Source organism: Sinocyclocheilus anshuiensis, unplaced genomic scaffold, assembly GCF_001515605.1.
Source record: "Sinocyclocheilus anshuiensis isolate Anshui unplaced genomic scaffold, SAMN03320099.WGS_v1.1 scaffold100, whole genome shotgun sequence".
Classification (NCBI taxonomy): Eukaryota; Metazoa; Chordata; class Actinopteri; order Cypriniformes; family Cyprinidae; genus Sinocyclocheilus; species Sinocyclocheilus anshuiensis.
In genome coordinates this window covers 775,671-797,177 of record NW_015555725.1, presented here as the reverse complement: position 1 = coordinate 797,177, position 21,507 = coordinate 775,671, and the positions used below count along the sequence as shown (strand labels likewise).

The 21,507-nt window shown below is 37.1% G+C and overlaps 3 protein-coding genes across 13 annotated transcripts in view; all 3 read left to right on the top strand.

The window, feature by feature from the left end:
* Nucleotides 1–8,302, top strand: part of LOC107672624 (protein FAM214B-like) — a 21,945-nt gene extending 13,643 nt beyond the window's left edge. For 5 of the 7 annotated variants that reach the window (XM_016465896.1, XM_016465898.1, XM_016465899.1 and 2 more), the window contains 8 exons: nucleotides 948–1,572; nucleotides 1,774–2,449; nucleotides 4,170–4,219; nucleotides 4,321–4,420; nucleotides 5,165–5,323; nucleotides 5,497–5,565; nucleotides 5,707–5,906; nucleotides 7,193–8,302. In XM_016465896.1, coding sequence (XP_016321382.1) covers nucleotides 1,160–1,572; nucleotides 1,774–2,449; nucleotides 4,170–4,219; nucleotides 4,321–4,420; nucleotides 5,165–5,323; nucleotides 5,497–5,565; nucleotides 5,707–5,906; nucleotides 7,193–7,346 — 1,821 coding nt within the window. In that variant the 5' untranslated portion in view covers nucleotides 948–1,159 and the 3' untranslated portion in view covers nucleotides 7,347–8,302. Of the gene's footprint in view, nucleotides 1–947; nucleotides 1,737–1,773; nucleotides 2,450–4,169; nucleotides 4,220–4,320; nucleotides 4,421–5,164; nucleotides 5,324–5,496; nucleotides 5,566–5,706; nucleotides 5,907–7,192 lie in introns of all 7 variants that reach the window. The other 2 variants (XM_016465901.1, XM_016465902.1) reach the window with 2 other exon arrangements.
* Nucleotides 8,303–9,371: 1,069 nt separating this feature from the next.
* LOC107672632 (ran-specific GTPase-activating protein-like) lies at nucleotides 9,372–16,209 on the top strand. 2 transcript variants are annotated; one of them, XM_016465918.1, is made up of 6 exons: nucleotides 9,372–9,550; nucleotides 10,816–10,952; nucleotides 13,332–13,489; nucleotides 13,581–13,709; nucleotides 15,028–15,090; nucleotides 15,346–16,209. In XM_016465918.1, exons 1-6 carry the CDS (start codon nucleotides 9,536–9,538, stop codon nucleotides 15,486–15,488), a joined length of 645 nt encoding a protein of 214 aa, XP_016321404.1. In that variant the 5' UTR covers nucleotides 9,372–9,535; the 3' UTR covers nucleotides 15,489–16,209. The 2 variants fall into 2 exon arrangements, with proteins under 2 accessions (XP_016321404.1, XP_016321403.1); XM_016465917.1 differs by lacking the exon at nucleotides 9,372–9,550 and adding an exon at nucleotides 9,992–10,474.
* An 814-nt stretch (nucleotides 16,210–17,023) lies between these two features.
* LOC107672616 (golgin subfamily A member 3-like) overlaps nucleotides 17,024–21,507 on the top strand; it is a 24,064-nt gene continuing 19,580 nt past the window's right edge. For 2 of the 4 annotated variants that reach the window (XM_016465885.1, XM_016465882.1), the window contains exons 1-4: nucleotides 17,024–17,085; nucleotides 18,700–18,789; nucleotides 18,921–19,210; nucleotides 21,354–21,497. In XM_016465885.1, the coding sequence (XP_016321371.1) occupies nucleotides 19,069–19,210; nucleotides 21,354–21,497 (286 nt within the window). In that variant the 5' untranslated portion in view covers nucleotides 17,024–17,085; nucleotides 18,700–18,789; nucleotides 18,921–19,068. The remainder of the gene's footprint in view (nucleotides 17,086–18,699; nucleotides 18,790–18,920; nucleotides 19,211–21,353; nucleotides 21,498–21,507) is intronic. The other 2 variants (XM_016465883.1, XM_016465884.1) reach the window with 2 other exon arrangements.

Below are 21,507 nucleotides of genomic sequence, written 5' to 3'. Positions count from 1 at the left end.
ACCTTCTTTCTTTGCGTGAACATTTGGGCGGCGTTATGCAAATCTTCCCACATAGTGAGGTAGATATGTGGGGGCGTGTTAGAACGAGCCGTTTTAGGTAGGTGTGGCTGACTCTTAACTTTTATAAAGAATATCTCTTTGGATTTGAGACTTTAGTCTTTGCAACTTTACAGATCTTCTTTATGCACCAAGAGCTTGTAACACTCCAAAGAGAAAGGAAAAATTGAAATCGCATCATATGACCCCTTTAAGATAAAAAGTCTGTGTACCAGGAAATAATGGCAATAATGTATTTTTGTTGAGTTGTCCTTACAGGCTACTACCAAAAACAAACATAGATTGTGTTCAGTACTATCCGATTCACAAATCACGCATATAAGCCAGTTCTTCTTTTTGGTGGATCAATAATATCCAGTGCAACCAATGTAGTCTGATTCCCAAATGAATGACTCTTAAGAGCCAGTTTTTTTTACTAAATCAAAAACATACAATGTGACTTTTATGGTCTCATGAAGTGAATATAAATATATATAAATATAGTGAATCAAAAACATATATCGCAAACAGTGTAGTCTGATTCCTGAATTGATTAACCATTTTTTGTGGTTGTTCAAAAAGATGAGTTCGTGATTTGAATCTGACAAATCCTTCACTGCACTGAATCGATCGGAAAGGTTACTAAATCAAGATCTGTCTTGCATACTGATATAACTTGTCATATGTTTATATGATGTTTATTGTATTTTTATCATATGATGTTTATATATTAATTATGCATGAGCTTTATTGATGTCCATATCAAAATAATGCGAATTTTGTCTAAATGACAATGTATTGTTAAAGATATACACATATTTAAATAGTGTTCGTTGTTACTATTCTGCTGCGTAATCTATGCATTTCATATCAATTTGCTTATACTTGTATCCCTGTTTGTTTTACTTCAGAAGCTGTACGCACTGTGGAAATCAGCTTGTCCTAACTCCACAACTGACCCCTGGAGACTAAAGCCTTCCATCTATGAGACGGGAAGCTTACTTTCACTTTCACAGCCTTGTTGCACTTGTTTAGACATTCTAGAACTCTCTGGAGCTTGTCTTTATTATTTAACACTGCACAACTGCCCCTGAAACAATCACCCAGCACAAATAAAGTCACTATGCGTCACATCCACGTGGAACTGGCTCGTAAAGAGCCAGCCGTTGAGCTTCCAGCCCAGGACGGGGATCTACCTCTGCCTAGCGCTCAGAGCGAGAGCCCTGAATCTGAAATACGGCGAGTCGTTTCCAGACCTTTTGGAGAAGAAGAGATCAGGCTACAAAAGGTCTACCAGTTATCCATCCTCTCCCAAAGAGGTGGTTTTGGTGAAAATCAAGAGACTCTTCGGCCAATTCGAGTAGGTATGAAACGTAGCCTGGAGGGGACGTCGGTACCTGTCACTCACAAGCGTCTTTTCCAACAGGATGAGGATGACGATGATGATGAGTCCGATGGGAAGGTGCTATGTGGGTCTGGGGTGGAACCACTTTTTTCCAACTCGCTCCTTGAGCACAGAGACTCAGAAATCCCTAGGTCGCCTCCCCTTTCCCCTTCGCATCTACTGATTCCTGGTCGCCGCCCAGCCCAGCACAACCACGACAGACCCATCCCAGATGCCTTCGCCCCGCTGTCCCCAAAATCTCCCCCTATGATGGACCCACAGGGCCCTCACTCCACCTGGAGCCACTGTGAAGGGAGTCCTCCTACCCTTACTCCCAGAACTGAAATCCCTAGGTCGCCTCCCCTTTCCCCTTCGCATCTACTGATTCCTGGTCGCCGCCCAGCCCAGCACAACCACGACAGACCCATCCCAGATGCCTTCGCCCCGCTGTCCCCAAAACCTCCCTCTATGATGGACCCACAGGGCCCTCACTCCACCTGGAGCCACTGTGAAGGGAGTCCTCCTACCCTTACTCCCAGAACCGAGGCCTCCACAGCAGGAAATGTCCTGGCTGGCTCCAGCGAAGGACCACGGGATGAAGGCCATAACTCTGTCGACGTCAAGGTCATGTTGTGCACTACAGAGAGTTGGGCACCTGTCCCATTTTCAACACCAGCTGAAGCTGTCGAATGGCGGGAAACTTTTGAATCTTCTCCTCCACCATCAGAGATGAAGACCTCCTCCTCCTCTTCCTCCTCCTCTAACGGACTGAGCTCTCTTGAGAAAACACCAGTGGAAGCAAATGGCCTGACATCAGGATCATCCAATTCCTGCCCAGTGAAGAAAAGACTTCTCTCCTCCAGTGATACAGGAGAGTCCTGCTCAGAAGATGAGGGTCCATCTACATCAAAACGAAGTCGATTGGCAATGCTGGCACCGGGGCTCGGATTAGCATCCTGTCGCAGCACTGATGCCAAGGGTGCACCCTTCTGGAACCATCTACTACCCTCAGCAAGGGAGCACACCAAGGTGAAACGCAAATAAAGTAGAAATGAAAATGAAGGACCTTTCACATGACTTAACAATGCAGCTAGAGATACTGTACAAACTTAACATTTTAACAGCCAGCCTTGTGAACCAGTTATACAAATACCCATACAATAAACAAATTAGGAATGAGTACCACTGGCAACAAGCATAAAAACTAATTTGTGGTGCCATAAATGAATCCTATTTGCAATTCTGTTCAAAAGTTTGGCATACAGTAAGGATATATATCATGTGGCAGACATGCTGAAGATTATTACATATCTATATCTTTTTCCATTCACAACCAGTTCATTCACCATACTGTGGCCTCTCCTCCATTGACTTCAAACAAAACAGCCTCTGGTCTCCCATTTGGGATCCTGCCACATAATGCATTTTTTGATCTAACCTTGAAGACTCCCCCTGGGGGAGGGGATCTAGTAATGCAAATCTCAAAGTCTTCAACTCAACTCTTCAACAAGATGGAAAACAAAATGTTTTCAGAGAGTGAAATCATATTATGCACATTTTTATTATTATAATACACATTAGAAATTCACTTTAATTTAATAAATAGTAAAATCAGCCTTTTGTGACGATATTTGCAATGCTTTTCATGTAATGATCAAAGCGGCATGTGAGAGATGCATTGAATGTGAGTCATGTGATAGGGCCTTAATTCAGGGGTAAAAACATGCCAGATTTTTCCACATTATGAACGATTACAAGTGGAAATGGGAAGGTGCTTATTAGTTTAAGGACAAAACTTTTCTTGGTTTAAGTGTGAAGGGGGTGGAGATAGTCTCCCATTACTGACAGAGTCATGATGAAAGGTGGATAGTCAGATGGAAACAAAAGACATATTGGGAGTGAGAAAGTGAGAGATTTTAGAATATGCATGCTTAATTTTCCATTGCGGCACAATAAGCATTGGGACTCCAGAACAAAGCCCATTGACAGAGCCATTGTTCAAGAGGTGAGACCTGCCCCACCTGACCTAACAAATACACACATACAGGTTCTGGCCAAATTCAGTTCCAGAATGATTGAATTTGTGGTGAGAGGGGTTACATGGACTACAGAAGCTCATATACTGTCATTGTACACGCATCACAGCGGTGCTCGAAAGCTGAGCTCAGGACTGAAGAAAGGCCAAGAAGGGAAGAATAAAAGAGAAAGTGAAGGACAGAGAAATTATCATAGAAACAGGCCAGCGAAGAGACTATCACAAAAGGGAAAGAGCGAATGGAGGTTTAGAATAGAGAAACAAATAGATAGACTGAAATAAAGGTTCAGACTAGCTGAAAATGTACAAGTTTGATATGCATTCTATAGTTAAGTCTAGCTGATATTTAATAACTTATCAGAATGATACTATGGACTACTGTGATATGTGTGATATTGCAGCCACATCTTCTTCTGTAAGTACTTAAAATCTTAATTGAAGTTTGAAAATTTGAAATCAACTTTAAATTGTTCAGCATTCTAAGTCTGATGTCTTTTTCTTTTTAAAATAATTTTTCCAATCATTCAAACACTTTTCTGATTGTCATTCCCGTTAAGGAGATTAAAATCTAGTTTAAATGTTTATCAACAGTCTACATGATCATAAAATGGACCTTAACTCAGTAAATATTTCGAGGTTATTTACTGACATAAGTCTTATTGGAATAAAATATTAGTATTAGTTGTAACATCTTTTTCAAACTTAATTTTTCAGACTGCTACAGGATCAGGGAGAAGGCTCAAAGTGGGGAGTCGACTCAAATCGTAAGTCATCCTTTTTTTTCTTTTCTTTTTATTTCTTTTGTTTCAAATTACATTTTGTTAATATATAAGAATTTGTGTATGTTACTTTTTTGTTTTAATAGTCGACAGTTACGCAGTGGATGCCGAACAGACACCAGTCGCTCCTGTAGTTCAATTTCCTCTTTATCCTCCATTAGCAGACCTCTTCTTGGCAACTTTGAGGTACACAAGTCCAAGCCATGAAGAAATAAAATTCTAAATTAATATAGATTAACACACAACACCTGTTTTATATATATTTCTATACTGTTTGTCATTTAAGCCAATAAAACCATGGTATACAAATTAAAAAAGAGATTAAAAGTGACTAAGAGACCGTGTCAGTGCTAGTTCCTGAAAGTAAGTGGAAGTCTGCAGATTTTAGGCAGTTGGAGTTGACACAGTTTACAGGAAATCTCATAGTGTATTATGAGCACAGACTTAGATTTTTATTTAATTTAATCTATGGCCAGATTTACTAACAGCTTGCGCCTGCACAAACCCTGCTGACAGGATTTACTAAAGAAACGCAGTGAAACATTACCGATGAAAAGGCGTGGACACAGTTATTTTTGTGGCTGACCTTATTGCTTATGTATTTGTTGGAATTTCCCTTTCAGGCGCAATATTTATGGGAGTGAGTATTTAAAGAAAACATGCAAAATGCTAAGTTTTGGTAGTCGGTTTACTGATACTTGCGTCATCATTTAATGCACAAAAAAGCATGTCTTAAACAACTTCGCACATTTGTGTTATGATGCCCAGTTTTTCCTTTGTAACAATATATGAAGTCTGCAGTTGTATGATGACTAGTGTTTTAAAATGTATTCATATTTTAAAAGTTATTTTAATTTATTCCAGCCTTAATCAACAGTGACTAATGTTTTGATGCATTTTTGATCGGTTGTTGTGTGCATCTGTCTGCAGGAGTCGATTCTGAAGGGTCGTTTCACTCCATCTGGGCAGATAGAGGGCTTCACAGCAGAGATCGGGGCTAGCGGCTCATATTGCCCGCAGCATGCCACCTTACCTGTGCAAGTGACGTATTATGACACCTCCGAGCACAGCGCCCCTTCTCCCTTCCTGGTATATACTTACAGCCTCTGTGTGTTGAATTCATCTGGCCTATTACAGTACAGAATTCTCAGTACTTTTTTTCTTTTTCTAAATCTATTGAGATTTTTTTTTTACCCATCATTGACATGTAAATTCTCTTTTGTAAAATGCATATTAACTGTCATATTCTTTGCAATGTTTAGGGGGTGATCTTGCTAGAACCACTTGGGAAAAAAGGATACAGCGTACCCAAAGCAGGGACCATTCAAGTGGTGGGCTCTCTTTCTATTTCTTTCCATTTATTTATATATTTTTTTTAAATATTTTTTAACTTTTAATTTTTTTTTTTAAATGTTACAACTTTTTTAATCCTTTGTTTGAACTGTCTTTTTTGTTTGTTTTATTTTTTGCAGACCTTATTTAACCCTAATAAGACTGTGGTTAAAATGTTTTTGGTGACGTATAATTTTGGGGACATGCCCGTTAATCACATGACCTTCTTGCGCCATCGTATCTTCCTGGTGCCTGTTGATGAGGCGGAGGGGTCAAGGGAGGGGCAGGAGGGCTCCTTGTCTGACAGGAAGAAGATTCTCTGCTACTTGATACACCTCAGGTAAACTTTGACAGGATGTACACTACTGATCAAAATGCTTTTTTTTTCTTTTAAAGAAGCCTCTTACACTTAACAAACCTGTAATTATTTGATCAAAAATACAGTAAAAATAGTACTATTTTGAAATATTATTACTGTTTTAAAAGAAGTTTCTGTTTTAATATGTTTTTTCAAATGCAATTTATTCCTATGATGGCAAAGCTAAATTTTCAGCAGCCATTACAACAGTCTTCAGTATCACATAATCTTTTAGAAATCATTCTAATATGCTTATTTGGTGCTCAGGAAACATTTCTTAACATTTTTGGGGAAACTGATTTTTCAGGATTCTTTGATATATGTGACCCTGGACCACAAAACCAGTCATAAGGGTACATTTATCAAAATTGAGATAAATACATCTGAAAGCTGAATAAATAAGCTTTCCATTGATGTATGGTTTGTTATGATAGGACAATATTTGGCCGAGATACAACTATTTGAAAATCTGAAATCTGAGGGTGCAAAAAAATCTAAATATTGAGTTGTCCAAATGAAGTTCTTAGCAATGCATATTACTGATCAAAAATTAAGTTTTGATATATTTACAGTAGGAAATTTACAAAATATCTTCATGGAACATGATCTTTAGTTAATGTTCTAATGATTTTTGGCATAAAAGAAAAATCTATAATTTTGACCCATACAATGTATTTTTGGCTATTGCTACAAATATACCTCAGTGACTTAAGACTGGTTTTGTGCTCCAGGGTCACTTATAGAATGTTCACATGAACAACATTAATTTGAATTGTTTTTTGTAACACTGTAAAAGTCTTTAGTGCCACTTTTGATCAATTTATTGCGTTCTTGCTGAATAAAAGTATTCATAAAAGTATTAGTTTTTCAGTAATAATAATAATAATCTGACCCCAAATTTTTAAACACAGTGTAGTTCTCTTAGACATAAGTCAGTTTTGTTCATTTAGAAGAAAAAGATGGGACAGCAACACTTCAGCATCACATGAATATGTGTATAATGGGTGCAAACTGTTGTACTACCACTATTGCTCTCATATAGTTGCAAATTGATCACAGTTTTTTAAATTTTATACTTTTAATTCTATAGCCCCAAGTGTGTGATTTTAGGCTAGTTTGCAACTAACTTAAAAGACTAAATAACTGTTTAATATATTCTATTTTAAAATAATCATAAAAGTATGTCTCTTCTAAGTGGTATATTCAAAATAGAAGCAATGAATCCCAACAAACCTGTTTTTCCTCTCCTCTTTGTTTACATATGTCAGATTCCAGAGTTCCAAATCTGGGAAAATCTACTTGCACAATGATATCCGGCTGCTATTCTCCCGCAAGTCCATCGAGGTGGACACTGGGATTCCTTACGAGCTGAAATCTTTCACCGAGGTGCCAAGAAACCCCAAATACTCCCCCAGAGTGTGAGATCGTCATGCCCTGCTGCAGTGGGGCAGAAGGACTCAATTAATTAAGATTGCAAGACAAGAGACCCCTATACACTTGAACGCATACACACTTGCACTCATACATGCATACGCAGACAAGATGTATGTACATGCACATAGATATTACACTCTCTCGAGGGCAAACTCTAGAACCGAGTGTGTAACATGCATGCCTTGCGACTAAATTGAGTTTTCCTCTAGTGCCGTTAAACAGTTAAGCTTTGCCCTTCACTCTGCCTGCACCTGCCTACTGTGGACCAGTTGTAACCATGCCTACCAACCCGATCTATTCTAAAATGTTGGTGACCATCAGTAGATACAGACTTCCTCGATTAATGAGGACTTATTGGACGTACAAAGAGGTGTTGAATGAGACCAACAGAAATGTATGGAGGCGAAGCAAATGGAAAAAGAGACTTCTGAGGCCCAGATTGGAGTTTTAACAATGTACACCACCTCTATACACACTTGCCCATTGGAAGGGCTAAGAAAGTTCTAGAAAGAAAGACACCAACAGAACAGAGGACTGAAAGTACATCCATTTAGTATCTGCATTGTGTTCGTAAAGCATGGGTCGTAGAGAGGAGAATAGCTCATTATTTTGGACATTTTCTCTTTTTGGAAGGGCAGTTTGGAGGACATTGCTGTTTCAACTTCTGAACAGTCCAACATCAGAGCAGAAAACAAACTAGTATTTATGCTCGCAAATGTCTTTAAAAAAAAATAAAGCAATATGCTGCACAACTAGAGTGATTTCATTTTAGTGGAGGTAGTAGGTGCCCTCTCTGCTAGGATTTAGGGAAAAGATTGCCAAGTGAGAGATGAAGGAGGGAGGAAAAAGAAGTAAACGGGAGGGAATTTGGGGTATTTAAAATCAGAAAATGTTGTTTATGTATATTTTAAAAATTGATTAAACTCTGCGACTTGCGGGTGAAACCAGTGTTTGACCGTAATTTGCCAAGGGATACTTGAGAAGCAATGCCAAGGTTTGTTCCTGTATATTTTGTGTATGGTCAATAAAATACATTCACTTACAACGAATTAAAATACAAGCTTGTGTAGATTAAAGAAAAACTCCAGTGTTTCATGCCAAGAGGACTCAACTGCAGCCCAGACGGCCCCCTCAGAGATTTGTGGACACAAACTAGCTTTTCGGGCTTTGGCTTGAAGAAAATCTGTTTGGCTGCTGCTGATCGGAACAGCAATACAATCTCAGATTGCCTTGTAAATAATGTCCAACTTGGTGGTATAGTTAGCAGGGGTCATATTATTGTGATACTGTTTTACTGATACTGATACTGATTTGCTGTTGAGATATTAGAAAATAGTTTAGGTTAACAAAGAGAACAGCCTTAGATTTCATCTCTGCCATTCTGAGGCACTAAATGTGTCATTTATTATTTTTTTAATTAATCAAAATAATCAAATAATTCAAAATTTGCAGATCCCTAACATGATTTCAAATATATTTCTTGTTCTGCTGAACAATAACTAAATATATTTTATTCCACCCCAAGCCCAGGGCCTCACAAGGCACAACATTTGTTTAAACGCTCCATAACAGACAGACAGTTGCACTTATTTATATATATATATATATATATATATATATACACATTTTTAGCATTTAAAATACATAATTTCCTAGATTTTTAAGGCAATACATTTTTTTTATATATATAAAAAAAAAATATATATATATATATGTATTTTTAAGGCAGTTCGTGCAGCTTAATTCTTCTGTATTCATTCAATAGAGCTAGTTCAGTAAATCATAGATAATCTATCTCATAAGTTTTCACATAGCCTAATGTAAAATTGTTAGAGTGTCAGAGCTGAACATGCTGAAGATTCAGTCTTACAGGGCAAACTTTAATGGAGGTCAATACCTCTGCATTGCAGGGCTCTACAAATGCATTTACATTTGCAGGTGATCTACAGAGGGTCAATGAGACGTAGAAAAATCCCAGGACCATAAAACTTTACAGTGTCAAATCATAGACTGTAGTGTCAAATGCGCAGACGCTGAATGTAAACCCGGGGGTGTGCTGACGTCACCGTCTCTCCTCCGGTTAGGCGCGCGCGAAAGTAGCGGAGTGAAATCTCACGAGCTAGCGCTGATCAAACCGAATAGAAACTCTCCCTAATCTTCAAACATCTGCAAGAACCATGGCGGACCCAAAGGTAAGAAGGCCGCCGTCTTCATCATCTGTCCCTTTCGGATCGCGAGAGACGGTTATTTTGGATGTTTTGTTGGCGGTAGATGTTTTATGAGGGTCTTGTTTAACAGAGCGAAAAGCAGGTGTTTTTTTCCTCGTCCTACGTCGCGCGCTTGAATATTAGACGTTAAAAACGCACCTTTCCACATTATATTCTTAATATCGCGTTTTTATACCCTGTCAACGTTGTTTATTTGAAATCACGCTACTGTCAGTAGCAGCTGTAACGTCTTTAAATTATTAATTGTATGTGTATTTGTGTTCGTCACTTCCTTAAACATAAGACAATCAAATATTCGTGCTTTTTTTACGTAATAAAAATATCCACGGCATGTTCCGAGTAATTACGGCTCATAATTTAAATGTTTTAATTTCTCATGCGAAGACACTGTTAGCCTGTGAGCGTTAGCATCGCTAACCTGCAGCACATGTGAAGTTCATAGCCGGTTTATTAACACCCTTCCGGGTCCATTTGCGTCTTTTAACTGTTTTTGCTCAATGTTATCAAAACTGTGGGGTGAGGCGGAGATTTAAACACTTAGACGCCTTTAGGCCGCTTATTAGCTTCTGCTAGCCTGGATGCTAACTGACTGTCCAGTTTTAAGAAAACGATATAACTCACGCCTTTAGACACAAGTTAAACATCCGGTATCTGTTCTTGAGTGAAGTCAGTCGTTTAGCAAAATAAACCGCTTAGTAATTTTAAAATGCTTACTGAACGAAACTTAACTAAAAGTGGTTGAGCAGTTCAAAGCTTCACATGTGTAGAAGATCTGCTGCCAGAGTTGGTAAAGCATTTGAATAATTCAAGCTACAAGGCCTTCGTGGATGTTAGACCGGTGATTGATTAGTGGATTGCAAGTGCATGAATTCCCCAGCATCACAGCAAGTGAGTTCAATTTAACGACTCCTCAAGTTAGGTTGCAGCAGCACATTCAAAGACAATAGGCCAAACTCCAGAGAACGATCCCTCCAAATCCCACAGCCTTTCACTCCACTGATCTGATGAGTAATGTGGAAGCAGGATCCCTACAGAGGGGATCAGGACATTGTGAAGCTCAGCAGAACAAACGCTGTAGCAAATTTGTGATGTAATTCTCCAAAAAAATATCTAATCCTGGATCATTTCCCAACTGCATTAGACATTAGTTTGGCCTTGTTTATGTTGTGTGTTTTTTTTTTTTTTAAGTTGGATTTACAAAAGCTGCTGTTATGATTTTCTCCCTCCAGGAGGCACAAGATGATCATGATGCATCCACAGAAAATGTAGAGGACCCCAACCATGACCCTCAGTTTGAACCCATTGTCTCGCTACCTGAGCAGGATGTCAAGACCCTAGAGGAGGATGAGGAAGAACTTTTCAAGATGTAAGTCACTTAACTACTACCAAACAGGGCTTAATGCTAATTATGGGTGGGTGATACGGCATAAATATTATATCACTATCTATTCGAGCAGGATCAGGTTCCACAATCACAATTCTTTTTCATGTTGGTTTTTATGACGATAAAATACTGAGCAGTAAAAATTAGTAGCCTTACTGATAAGTAGAAAGTTATTGAAGACAAGTAAACAGTCAAAACAAATGAAACGGATTAAAAAGCTTTAAGTCTAACAGCATTCAAGTAAGAGATATTACAGACATTGAATAAAGTAATCAAATGTATAATACAACTCTGTATGAATTAGGGCTGCACGATTGACAACTCATAATTGTCGATTATTCCCTTGAAATTGTAATTGCGATTATTAATTACGATTATCACAATTTACATTGAATGATGTTTATACCATTGTTTGATGCAACTGCATGCTGCATTTTTATATGAAAATAAACAAGCTGAAAACACTCTAACTGAAGAACTTTTAGTGCTTTTCCATAGTATTAAGCCTCAAATGTCAACTATACATCGGATTGGTTTCTTCTTTAAATTATAAAAAAGTAAAAATATGAATGGTATTATAATGTTATACTAAAACTAAAATTTAAATAATGGGAAAAACCCTTAAGATAAACGCATCTTAAGCACGCAGAATAACATAAGTGGACTTTAAACGGTTAATTGCCGCTTTGAACGATTATGTAATTGTGGCATCCATAATTGTAATCGCGATTAGAAATTCGATTAATTGTGCAGCCCTAGTATGAATGAAATATTCACAGATTTTTTTTTTTTAATTAAAGCTACAAATATTATTGTCAAAATCGATGTTGTTTTTTTTTCCCTTTTTCTTTTGTTGTTTGATTAATATTATTGATGCAGACAGCAAGCTGCTGTCACTAAGACTTAATTCACCAATGTAATGTATTGAGACACAATCTATTTTCTCGCAACTGTTAACATTCCGTATATAAAAAAAACGGTTGTGTTTACGTGAATACTCACCAAGGCAGCCATTTTGACATTTTTGTGTATTGGGCGTGCGCCCGCAACCTAAAATATACTTTGCATGCCCGCATTCCTCTCCATCAATACGTTATTACCAGATTAGGTTCTCTTTTCTGGCTTTTAATTAGGGCTGCACGATTTATCGAAATATCGCAATATGCATATCGCAAGGGTGTGCGATATCTGAATCATTTTAATAATAGGCTACTTAAATCAAAACGTTGCAAAAGGTCAGAGTTTTAGTTCGACGCATATAGCAGAGAATTGCTTGACGTTAAAAAGAGTTAAGTGCAATAAGTTGCAGAAAACAACTTTGCCGTCTCGTCTTGTTATCTGACTCACACCTGAAGCGTGCGCACAAGCCGCATCTCGTGCAGCGTCTCTTCAGTTCTGCTGCACACGTGCAAAGCGCACACACACACAGAGAGACACTATGCAGTGTTATTTTACACTTAATTATTACATTTCTGTACCTGAATACTACTGTTTATATTATCTATGCTTGTAAATTGTATATTTCTTTTTTTTCCTTTTTCTTTCTTTTTTTTTACTGCGTGTTCACTTACATTTAATCATGTTTGAACTTTCTCAGACTATAGTTTTTGCTGTGGTATATGAAGAAGAACTTAGTGTATGGAAAGCAAAGTTACAACGATATAAAATTAGTGTCATAAATTTTTTTTGTTTGTTTTTTAAATATTTTAAAATATAATTGAAATTGATTTTACACACTTTAAGCAATATCGTATCGAATATCGCATTTTTTAACAAGGTATCGCACAACCCTACTTTTAATGACTCCTTTTAGTATCAACTATGTCCCACTCTTAACTTTTTTACTTACTGAAAGCTGTGCAAATATATTTACATACAGACATAAATATGACACGTGTATATATATATATATATATATATATATATAGGACATAAACGATCACGATCATTACGATTTGTTTTGAATCATTACTTAAGACATAATCGACTGCATGTATGAGGAGGACACTCAAAAATATGGGCATATTGACAGCTTTGTGTGCAGTTTGTCCATTCAAGCATGATAAGAAGTAATAGAGTCCTCAGTTCAGTACCGATTTGAGTTCTTTCACATATTGTTCTTGAGTAATTTTAAAAATTACTTAAAGTGCAAATGATAAACTTTAGTGATGGCACGGTGACAATTCCTTCAACTCTCCTGAGCTGCTTTCACGCTGGCCCTGGGCCATCAGGCAGTCCTTACTGTTCAGTCCTGCTAAAGTACCAATATATTAATTGATCATCATGGGTTCTGTTTTTAATATAATCTGAAAAATGTATTTGACTGCTGACAAATTTAAATTCAACATGACTTTCGTGTAGGAGGGCAAAGCTGTATCGTTTTGCCAGTGATAACGATCCCCCTGAGTGGAAGGAGCGTGGGACGGGTGATGTCAAACTCCTGCGACACACAGAGAAGGGTTCCATCCGCCTTCTCATGAGAAGAGACCGCACCCTTAAAATCTGTGCCAACCATAACAGTGAGTGCAGCAGTTTATCTGTTCAGTTTCTGTTAATTATTTTCCAATCATGTAATGGCTTTAACTGATTTATCAAAATCTCTTGCTCTAGTTATGCCGTTGATGGAGCTGAAGCCCAATGCAGGCAGTGACAGGGCCTGGGTGTGGAATACACATGCTGACTTTGCAGATGAAAAACCCAAACCAGAGCTGCTGGCTATTCGATTCCTCAATGCAGAGAGTGAGTATAAATGAACATAGGCTCTAGACCAAATCTCAGGGATCTCGTTGTATATTTTGAAGTCATTCATTCAGTTTATTGCTAGGTGTTGAAGCAATGACAAAGCGCATTGTCAAAAAACAACAAAGACCAATTGAAGATATTGTATGCATTCAAGATTCATAAGGCTTTTATTATAATATTTAAAACTAACACTGAAACTGAAAGCTAAACTTTTCTTTTGGAGGAGGAAAAATGAAAGAAAAACTGCTTATGTGCCATTAAAATGAATTGAAGGTTAACAAAATATAAAAAGTGAAAGTTTTTAAAGCCTTGATGAAACAGAAGTAGCGCCAAATCTTTTCTTCTGAGTGAAACAGAAGTTCCCAAAAATTAGGGAAGGGGAACTTGGTTCTGTCTATTGGTTGTGGGTTGGTTGGAGGCATATCTGAATGCAGACTTGTAAGAAAGGCGTGTGATTTAATTGATTGGCGAAGTCCGGCAATGTCACCATGTGTCACCTCTGGAAGTTCATAAATTACAAGGGCTGTGTCCGAAATCGTCCCCTATACCCTTAAATAGGGCACTATTTGAGGGAACAGCCATTTTTAGTGGTGTCCGAAACCATAATGGACATTCTCGAGTGCACTCATTCAATCCCACAATGCACTGCAAAAACGAGTGTACAACTGGTGCACGCTCAACGGCTAGAGAATGCCCATAATGCACCGTGAGAGTCATGCGCCGAATGAATTCCCACATCTTGCCAGAAGATTGCGCCCGCAGCTGAATAATCAATCATTCATTTTTACAAAGAGCTCATCCATGGCGTACAGCATAATGTACAACACGGGTATAAATTCATTGTAAATTGATTATTAAATTGTTTGATTAGGGTTTATACATAATTTCCGTGACAGAGTTCAAGATAAATCCTTTAATCTTACTACTGGAGCTGCTAGTTTGCTAGTTTCAAATGATTAATAAACAGCAAGCACAAACTATGCAAAAGCGGCATTCCTTCCGGTGCACTCAGTGTCCGAATTCACTACTCGTTTTCATTCACTCCTTCTAGTGAACTGAATTAGTGACCTAATGTAGGGAATAGTGAATGAGGGTATAGGGGGCGATTTCGGACACAGCCAAGTATACATCATGGATGAATCGTTCACAGTAAGATCATTAATATGCATTCAGAAAATACATGTATTTTCATTCCATGCCAACAATTATAATAGTTGTGCAGTATATAGTATAATTAATACAATGCATTTTTTTAAATATTTTTTTGTATTTTATAATTCGTGTAACCAACCTACTGGTTTTCTTTGTCTTGTAGATGCACAGAAGTTCAAGATGAAGTTTGATGAATGCAAAGAAGAGGTCAGAAAATCTCTAGAAGGTAAGATTGATGGAATTTTCTACCATGTCACCATGCAGACTCACTCTGTTTAAGACTGACACCTCCAGCCTTAGACTTTTTATGTCTGCGACAGTAACAGGAAGAACATTACAAACTGCCTTGCCATTCATTTGGGAGGTGACCGTATCTTCTCAGACATTTTTTTTTATTATTATTTCTTAAATCTGAGTTAGGCTTGTATTGGAGTACTCCTTCAAGAGCCTTCAATTGATCCTTTTAAATCTCGTTTCACAGGTAGCATGAACAGCGCTAACAAAGTGGCAGAGAAGCTGGAGGAGCTGTCTGTGAATGATGACAAGACAAAGAGTTCAGAGGAGAAGAAAGAAGAGGTGAAGGAAGAGAAGAAAGAGAAGGCTGGTGAGGAGGAGAAGAAATGAGCCCAGGAACGCCGCTTCATACGGATCCTCCACTTGCTATTTTCCCCTTTTCTACAACAGACTCTGAAAATGAAAAATTGGACAGTTTTCTTTTTGACCACAACTTCACAAGACCTTGGTGCCACTCTTAATGCATCCATTTCTCAGTCATTAAGATGTTGTGAGCTTTTGTCCCATTCATAAACTGTAATTTCGCCCTTCATTTTCTCATACGTTGTGGACCAGTCGTCAGTCATCATGTATTTGTGTATTTACATGACATGCTATGATACAAGGCTTGTGCTATTGATTGATTCCCACATTGGGTAACCTCTTTTGTTGTTTTTCTTTTGTACTTTAAAGAGTAATATTGCGAGTGTCTAGATAAGAGAGTGGGCTGTATGAGTTGATAGGGAGAATGAGTATCTGAGATCTTTGACTTTTCCTAACAATAAAGTCACACGAGGAACATTTGACTTCTCTGTGGCTTGAATTTACTATTGAATGACTAAAATGGCTAATTTTCTGTGGAGGGCTGCATCTGGCAAAAAATAAAATGTCAGCTCTTTCATGAATAACTGAAGGAAGTTTTCAACCTGTAATGAGTGTGACCCTCTTCTGTTTGAAATAGTAATCAAGAAAATAAAAATGGTTGACTCTCAATTGAGTGTGGGAAAAGTAACAAGAATTAAAAATGTCGAGGGGCCTATCCTGTGATGATGCACAATAAATGCTTTTTTTTGTTGTTTTTTATAGGAAAATAAGTGAAATAAATACTGTATCACTAAATATTGTTTTCATTCCATAAGGGTTGTTACAACTTAAATTCTGAGAAACACTGATCAAGATTTACAGGGCATATCTGAGGTGTATCGTATGTGATCTTACAATGGTTGCATGCACAATAATTTGGGCTCTTAGACATTGTTTTGCTTTTTTATTTATTTGTTTTTATTTTTAATGTATGTTTTAGGAATTGCAGTTTTGATATTGTGTTTGATGAAAAGCAAATTTTCACCATTCCTGGTTTTTGACCATTTTTGATAAAAGCAGCAGTCCCTTCACTTACATTTGGCATTTGATGATTGACTTGAAATCTCACATTTTATAGTGGTGACTAATTATAGATCATGTAAAAGGATTGTGATCAAACCAAATTAAAGGCTGACGCTTTGTCATACATCAGTGTCTGTTTGGCTTCCATTTACAAGCCTAATGGGACAAATATGATTTTTCTGATTGGTTTATAGCATATCATATGGAGACTATGGGACAGCTCTGTTTCATTTGATAGTAGAATCCTATACGTTCAAATAATTTGATATAAAACAAAAACGGCAAAATGTATATGCACTTTACATAAGTAGATCCACAATTGATAAGAAGAATTTTGGTATTTAACGATACTAATAAATATGCGTTATCAGCTGATTACTGTGAAATAAGATGGATATACAAATCATTATAGTGGATTCTAAAATCTATAGATGTTTGCGCTTTAATTATTACGCAGCAACTCTATGCGGAACCTTTAATGTTGAGAAAACCGTAGCGAGTCGGATCTGTTTGAAGGACGGAACCTAAGCAGCCACGTAGTATAGGCAGGAGCACGTCTGAGGTTGGTGCTTAAAATACTTTTTATACTTTCTTCTAATCTCCACACTAATTATTCACCATTTCACGTGTTTTGCAGAAGCACGGTCGTGTGTAAGTGTCACGCATCAGTTGCTTAAGGTTTTTGGATATCTTGCGATGTGGCTAAGTGGCTAAAGGCTGATGCTAATGAGATCAGAGATTTATAATAATAAAGTCACATTGACACTGTTATCTCCTGAGATTTTTCGCCGTTCCCGTTCTGTTGATATTTATCATGATTAGTTTGTCTGTGGCTGTGCTTTCATTTTCAGCTCATTACGTTACTTTAAAGTCAGAGATATTGTCCCTTTCCTGAAAGTGACAGTTAATTAAAACGCTGTTGACAGCCTGATCCGTCCATATGTGATTTTTAAAATGAATATATTTGGGTTGATTTTACAGTCATGTCAGCTTCGGTTGCATGCCAGATGTCTGAAAAGTGTCTTAAACCGTACTAGTCTATAGTTAGACTCGTGTTGATGGTCAGTCTAATCGTCCAGCCTTGAGTGACACAGAAACCTTATTACTCCACCACACTGATGTGTTACATTGTGCAAGAAGAACCAAAAAGAAGCAAAAAAACAATATCATGTCTTGTCAGTTACTAGTCTATCATGACACTAAGCTATAACAACTGACTGATTTCTAAATACTAGAACAAAATAAACTACAGTACTGATAAAAGTTTTTATAAGAAAGAATTGTTCAATATCCTACTTCTTCCATTTTCTCACAAAACTGTTTTCCCCTGGCCTATAGCTCAGTATGAGTCATCACCACCTGTCACTCATTTCAAAATGACCAAATAAAGCATTCACTTCAGTGAATGAATGGAGTCTACAGAATGAATTGAAAGCGGATTTCTAGTTCAGAATTTATTTAATTTCATTAATAGTAAGCCCGAAAACCTAAGTGCTGACTTCATAAAGTGTTGATGGATAACTGTGTTGACTAAAACATATTTTGCATATCACACATGCATTAAATGCAGGAACCATTTGCCAGTGCATTGGAAACCCAATAAAAGACAAATACCTTGTTTGGGTTGAAACATTGTTATAAGAGCTTGTTTTTTAATTAATTAATTTAGATTTTTTTTTTACTGAATTGAAACCTAATAAATGAGAAATTGTTATTTTATTATTTTTCTTCATAAGAGACATTTAGATAACTTTTTTTTTTCTTATTTAAAATTAATTTTTAATATACATTAAGTATTAAGTTATGGTTCGAGGACAGGTGGTTTAAGATGGAGTGAATGATAATGTAATGTCATAATTTCAGTAAATTAAGAGAAAATCAGAATATTCCGAATCAGAACATTCTAGTGATCATCCCTGAATCATTTCAAAATTGCTGTTTTGAGTGCTAATGGCAGGAAAAGTTGCGGAACATGTTTTGTCCCATGTCTCAAGAATCAGTGGACTATTATTTAAAATAAATAAATAATATTTATCTAAGCGTCCATTAACAAAATAAATAGTCCACTATTAAGCTGGGCCAAGTTTAAGTTTCAGCTCATGCAAGTGTACTTAATTTTTTGCATATAAAAAATGTCAACTGTCAAAAACAAAGGTTCTTATTTTTATCTTTGCAGGATAGAGATTTGTGGTTTCCTGAGGGGAACTTCATAGAAACAATAGACAAAGTAAGAATTAAACGGCTAGTGCCACATCCAATGACATAAGTAAGTCAGCATTGTGACTAAATTATGAAATATTTTTTTCATATTTTTTGCTGATTTTGCTTTAACTGAGCAATAAATCTTGAACTCTTCTCGCAGTATGGATGACTTAAACTAATGTTTCCGTTGTTCAGGATCACCGAGGACTGAAGCTGTCTGCACCATCCAGGCCAGCCTGCAGTCTTAGCCAATGTTTACAGAGCATGAAGTAAAGGTGAATTGCATTGGTGAGACCCAGCTCATGTTCATGGATGCTAGAGCAGCATCTGTATTGCAAGAGATATGGAAAATGGAAATAAGGAAACAGCCTCATTTGAGGCCAACCCTCAGCAGCCAGACGCACAACACGGCAAAGATCCAGACAGCAGTACTGTAGAATCTCTGAAGCTGGAGAGCTCACTGGTAATGGAGGAAATCCCTAATGGTAAGTGTTCTTTTGAGATGAAATTTGATGGATGATGTTGCAGTTAGATGGTTGATTTAATCAACATTGAGGCTGTTCATTTGTACTTTCTGATTTATACTTGGATTCACTGTTAAGCTTTTGCTTGAAAGTTGTTTGTTGTGTTCATTCAAAACCTGGCAAGATTTCAGTGTGAACATTTGCTGTTTACTGCGTCACTTGGCTTTGAGAAGTTTTTTCTTCCCACTTCTTCCAGTGCCATTTGTTACCTTATAAAGAAGTGTTTTTTTTTTCTAGATATATCCACAAACTTCCCCGTGCTTTCAGTATCAGTTTCCTAAACTCTCAATGTAGCTTGATTAGGCCGTTTGACTTGTTCTGCAAGACTTGCGCAAAAGATAACTTTCAGATCACCAATTACGTTTGAAGGTTATACATGATGACCAAAAAGCACCAGTCATAACCTCTTAATATAGATATCAGCAGGCTAATTTGGGTTAGTACTTTAAAAGTGCACAAAGTAACATTTTACCTATAAAGAATAATGCTTTTGACAAATATGCAAAAAATTAAGTACACTTGCATGAGCTGAAAAGATGGCCCAACTTAATAGTGGACTATTTATTTTGTTAATGGACGCTTCTCTTTGTGGAAAAATTAATTACGGATGACAAATATGCCTATAAATGTGACAATGTTTTCTACAGAATTGTTTGTAATAATTTGCAATAAGGTTCAATTTGTTAACATAAGTTAATTGTATTAGTATTGGGCTTGAGCTAACATGAACTAACAGTGAATAGTTGTATTTTTATTAACTAATTTCAAGAAAGATTAATAAATACTGTCTCAAATGTATTGCTCATTGTTTGTTAGTGATGCTTACCAAAAAGAAAGTATTAAAGGGGTCATATGATGCTTTTTTAAAGATCATTATTTTGTGTATTTGGTGTAACAGAATATGTTGACATGCTTTAATGTTCAAAAAACACATTATTTTTCAAATACTGTACATTATTGTAGGTCCTCTATGCCCCGCCTCTCTCAAACGCTTCATTTTCTACAAAGTCCCTCCTTCCGACAAGCGCAGTCTGCTCTGATTGGCCAGCTGACCCAGTGCATTGTGATTGGGCCTTTCAAGGACTTTTTAAAGCACCATTTATTTTATATCAAGCACCTATCAAATTCACACCCCAGCATATGTAGTAGGGCTGTGTATCACCAGCAAAGTCACGATACAGAGGCCACGATGCGATACATATCACGATACATGACTGCACTGAATTTCACCTCAGCAGAATTTAATAAAACAGCTGTTTATTAAACACAGTACAATATAGGTAATGGCATATGTTTTATGTTTACATTGTGCGCTCCCAACCAGGTACAATATTCTGATTGTTTGCATCTTGTTTTTAAACCCATAAATAATAATGTACTCGTTCTAATAAATTTATATTGTAATGTACTCATTCTAATATATTTTAAAAAATCATTTACATTGCTGGTAGGTTATCATTGCACAAATTAACACACTCTCTACAATAAAAAAAATAATAATTAGAAGAGTTCTAAACTAACGCGCTGTCTTCAACGCCTTCTTTCTTTGCGTGCACATTTGGGCGGCATTATGCAAATATTCCCACATAGTGAGGTAGATATGTGGGGGCGTGTTAGAACGAGCCGTTTTAGAGGGCTGTGGCAGAGTCTTAACTTTGATAAAGAATATCTCTTTGGTTTTGAGACTTTAGTCTTTGCAACTTCAGGGATCTTATCTATTCACGAACAGCTTGTAACACTCCGAAGAGAAAGGAAAACTTGAAATCGCATCATATGACCCCTTTAAAAAAAGAGTGCGCTCTTTGGTAACACTTTTAAATAAATACATTTTATTTTATTACATTTTACTTAATTTGAATAATTTTCAATAAAATAAAAATAATTTTTCAATGTCAACAGTCAGTGATTTTATATGGTCCATAATAAGTACACATAACAGGTGAGGTTGAACATGACTAAGTTGAAATAAACTGAAAACCTTTACTTTTGCATGGTATTTCATCCATGCTGATTGATATGTTGTACTGGCTTGTAAAATATAAACAAAACCTTAGTGCACCTTTAAGTATAAAGCTCTTTGCTGAATCCCTTCTCTTTGTTTTAGGTCATGTCAGAGCAGATCTGTTGCCAAACGGAGAGGCGGTGTTGGAGGGTCAGGAAACTCACGGAGGCAGCACCCCACCTCTGGCAACTCCTTCCCCGGGCAGCCGCCTTGCCGATTCCCCTCAGAGTGCAGAGCTGGATCCAGGTTTGGCCTC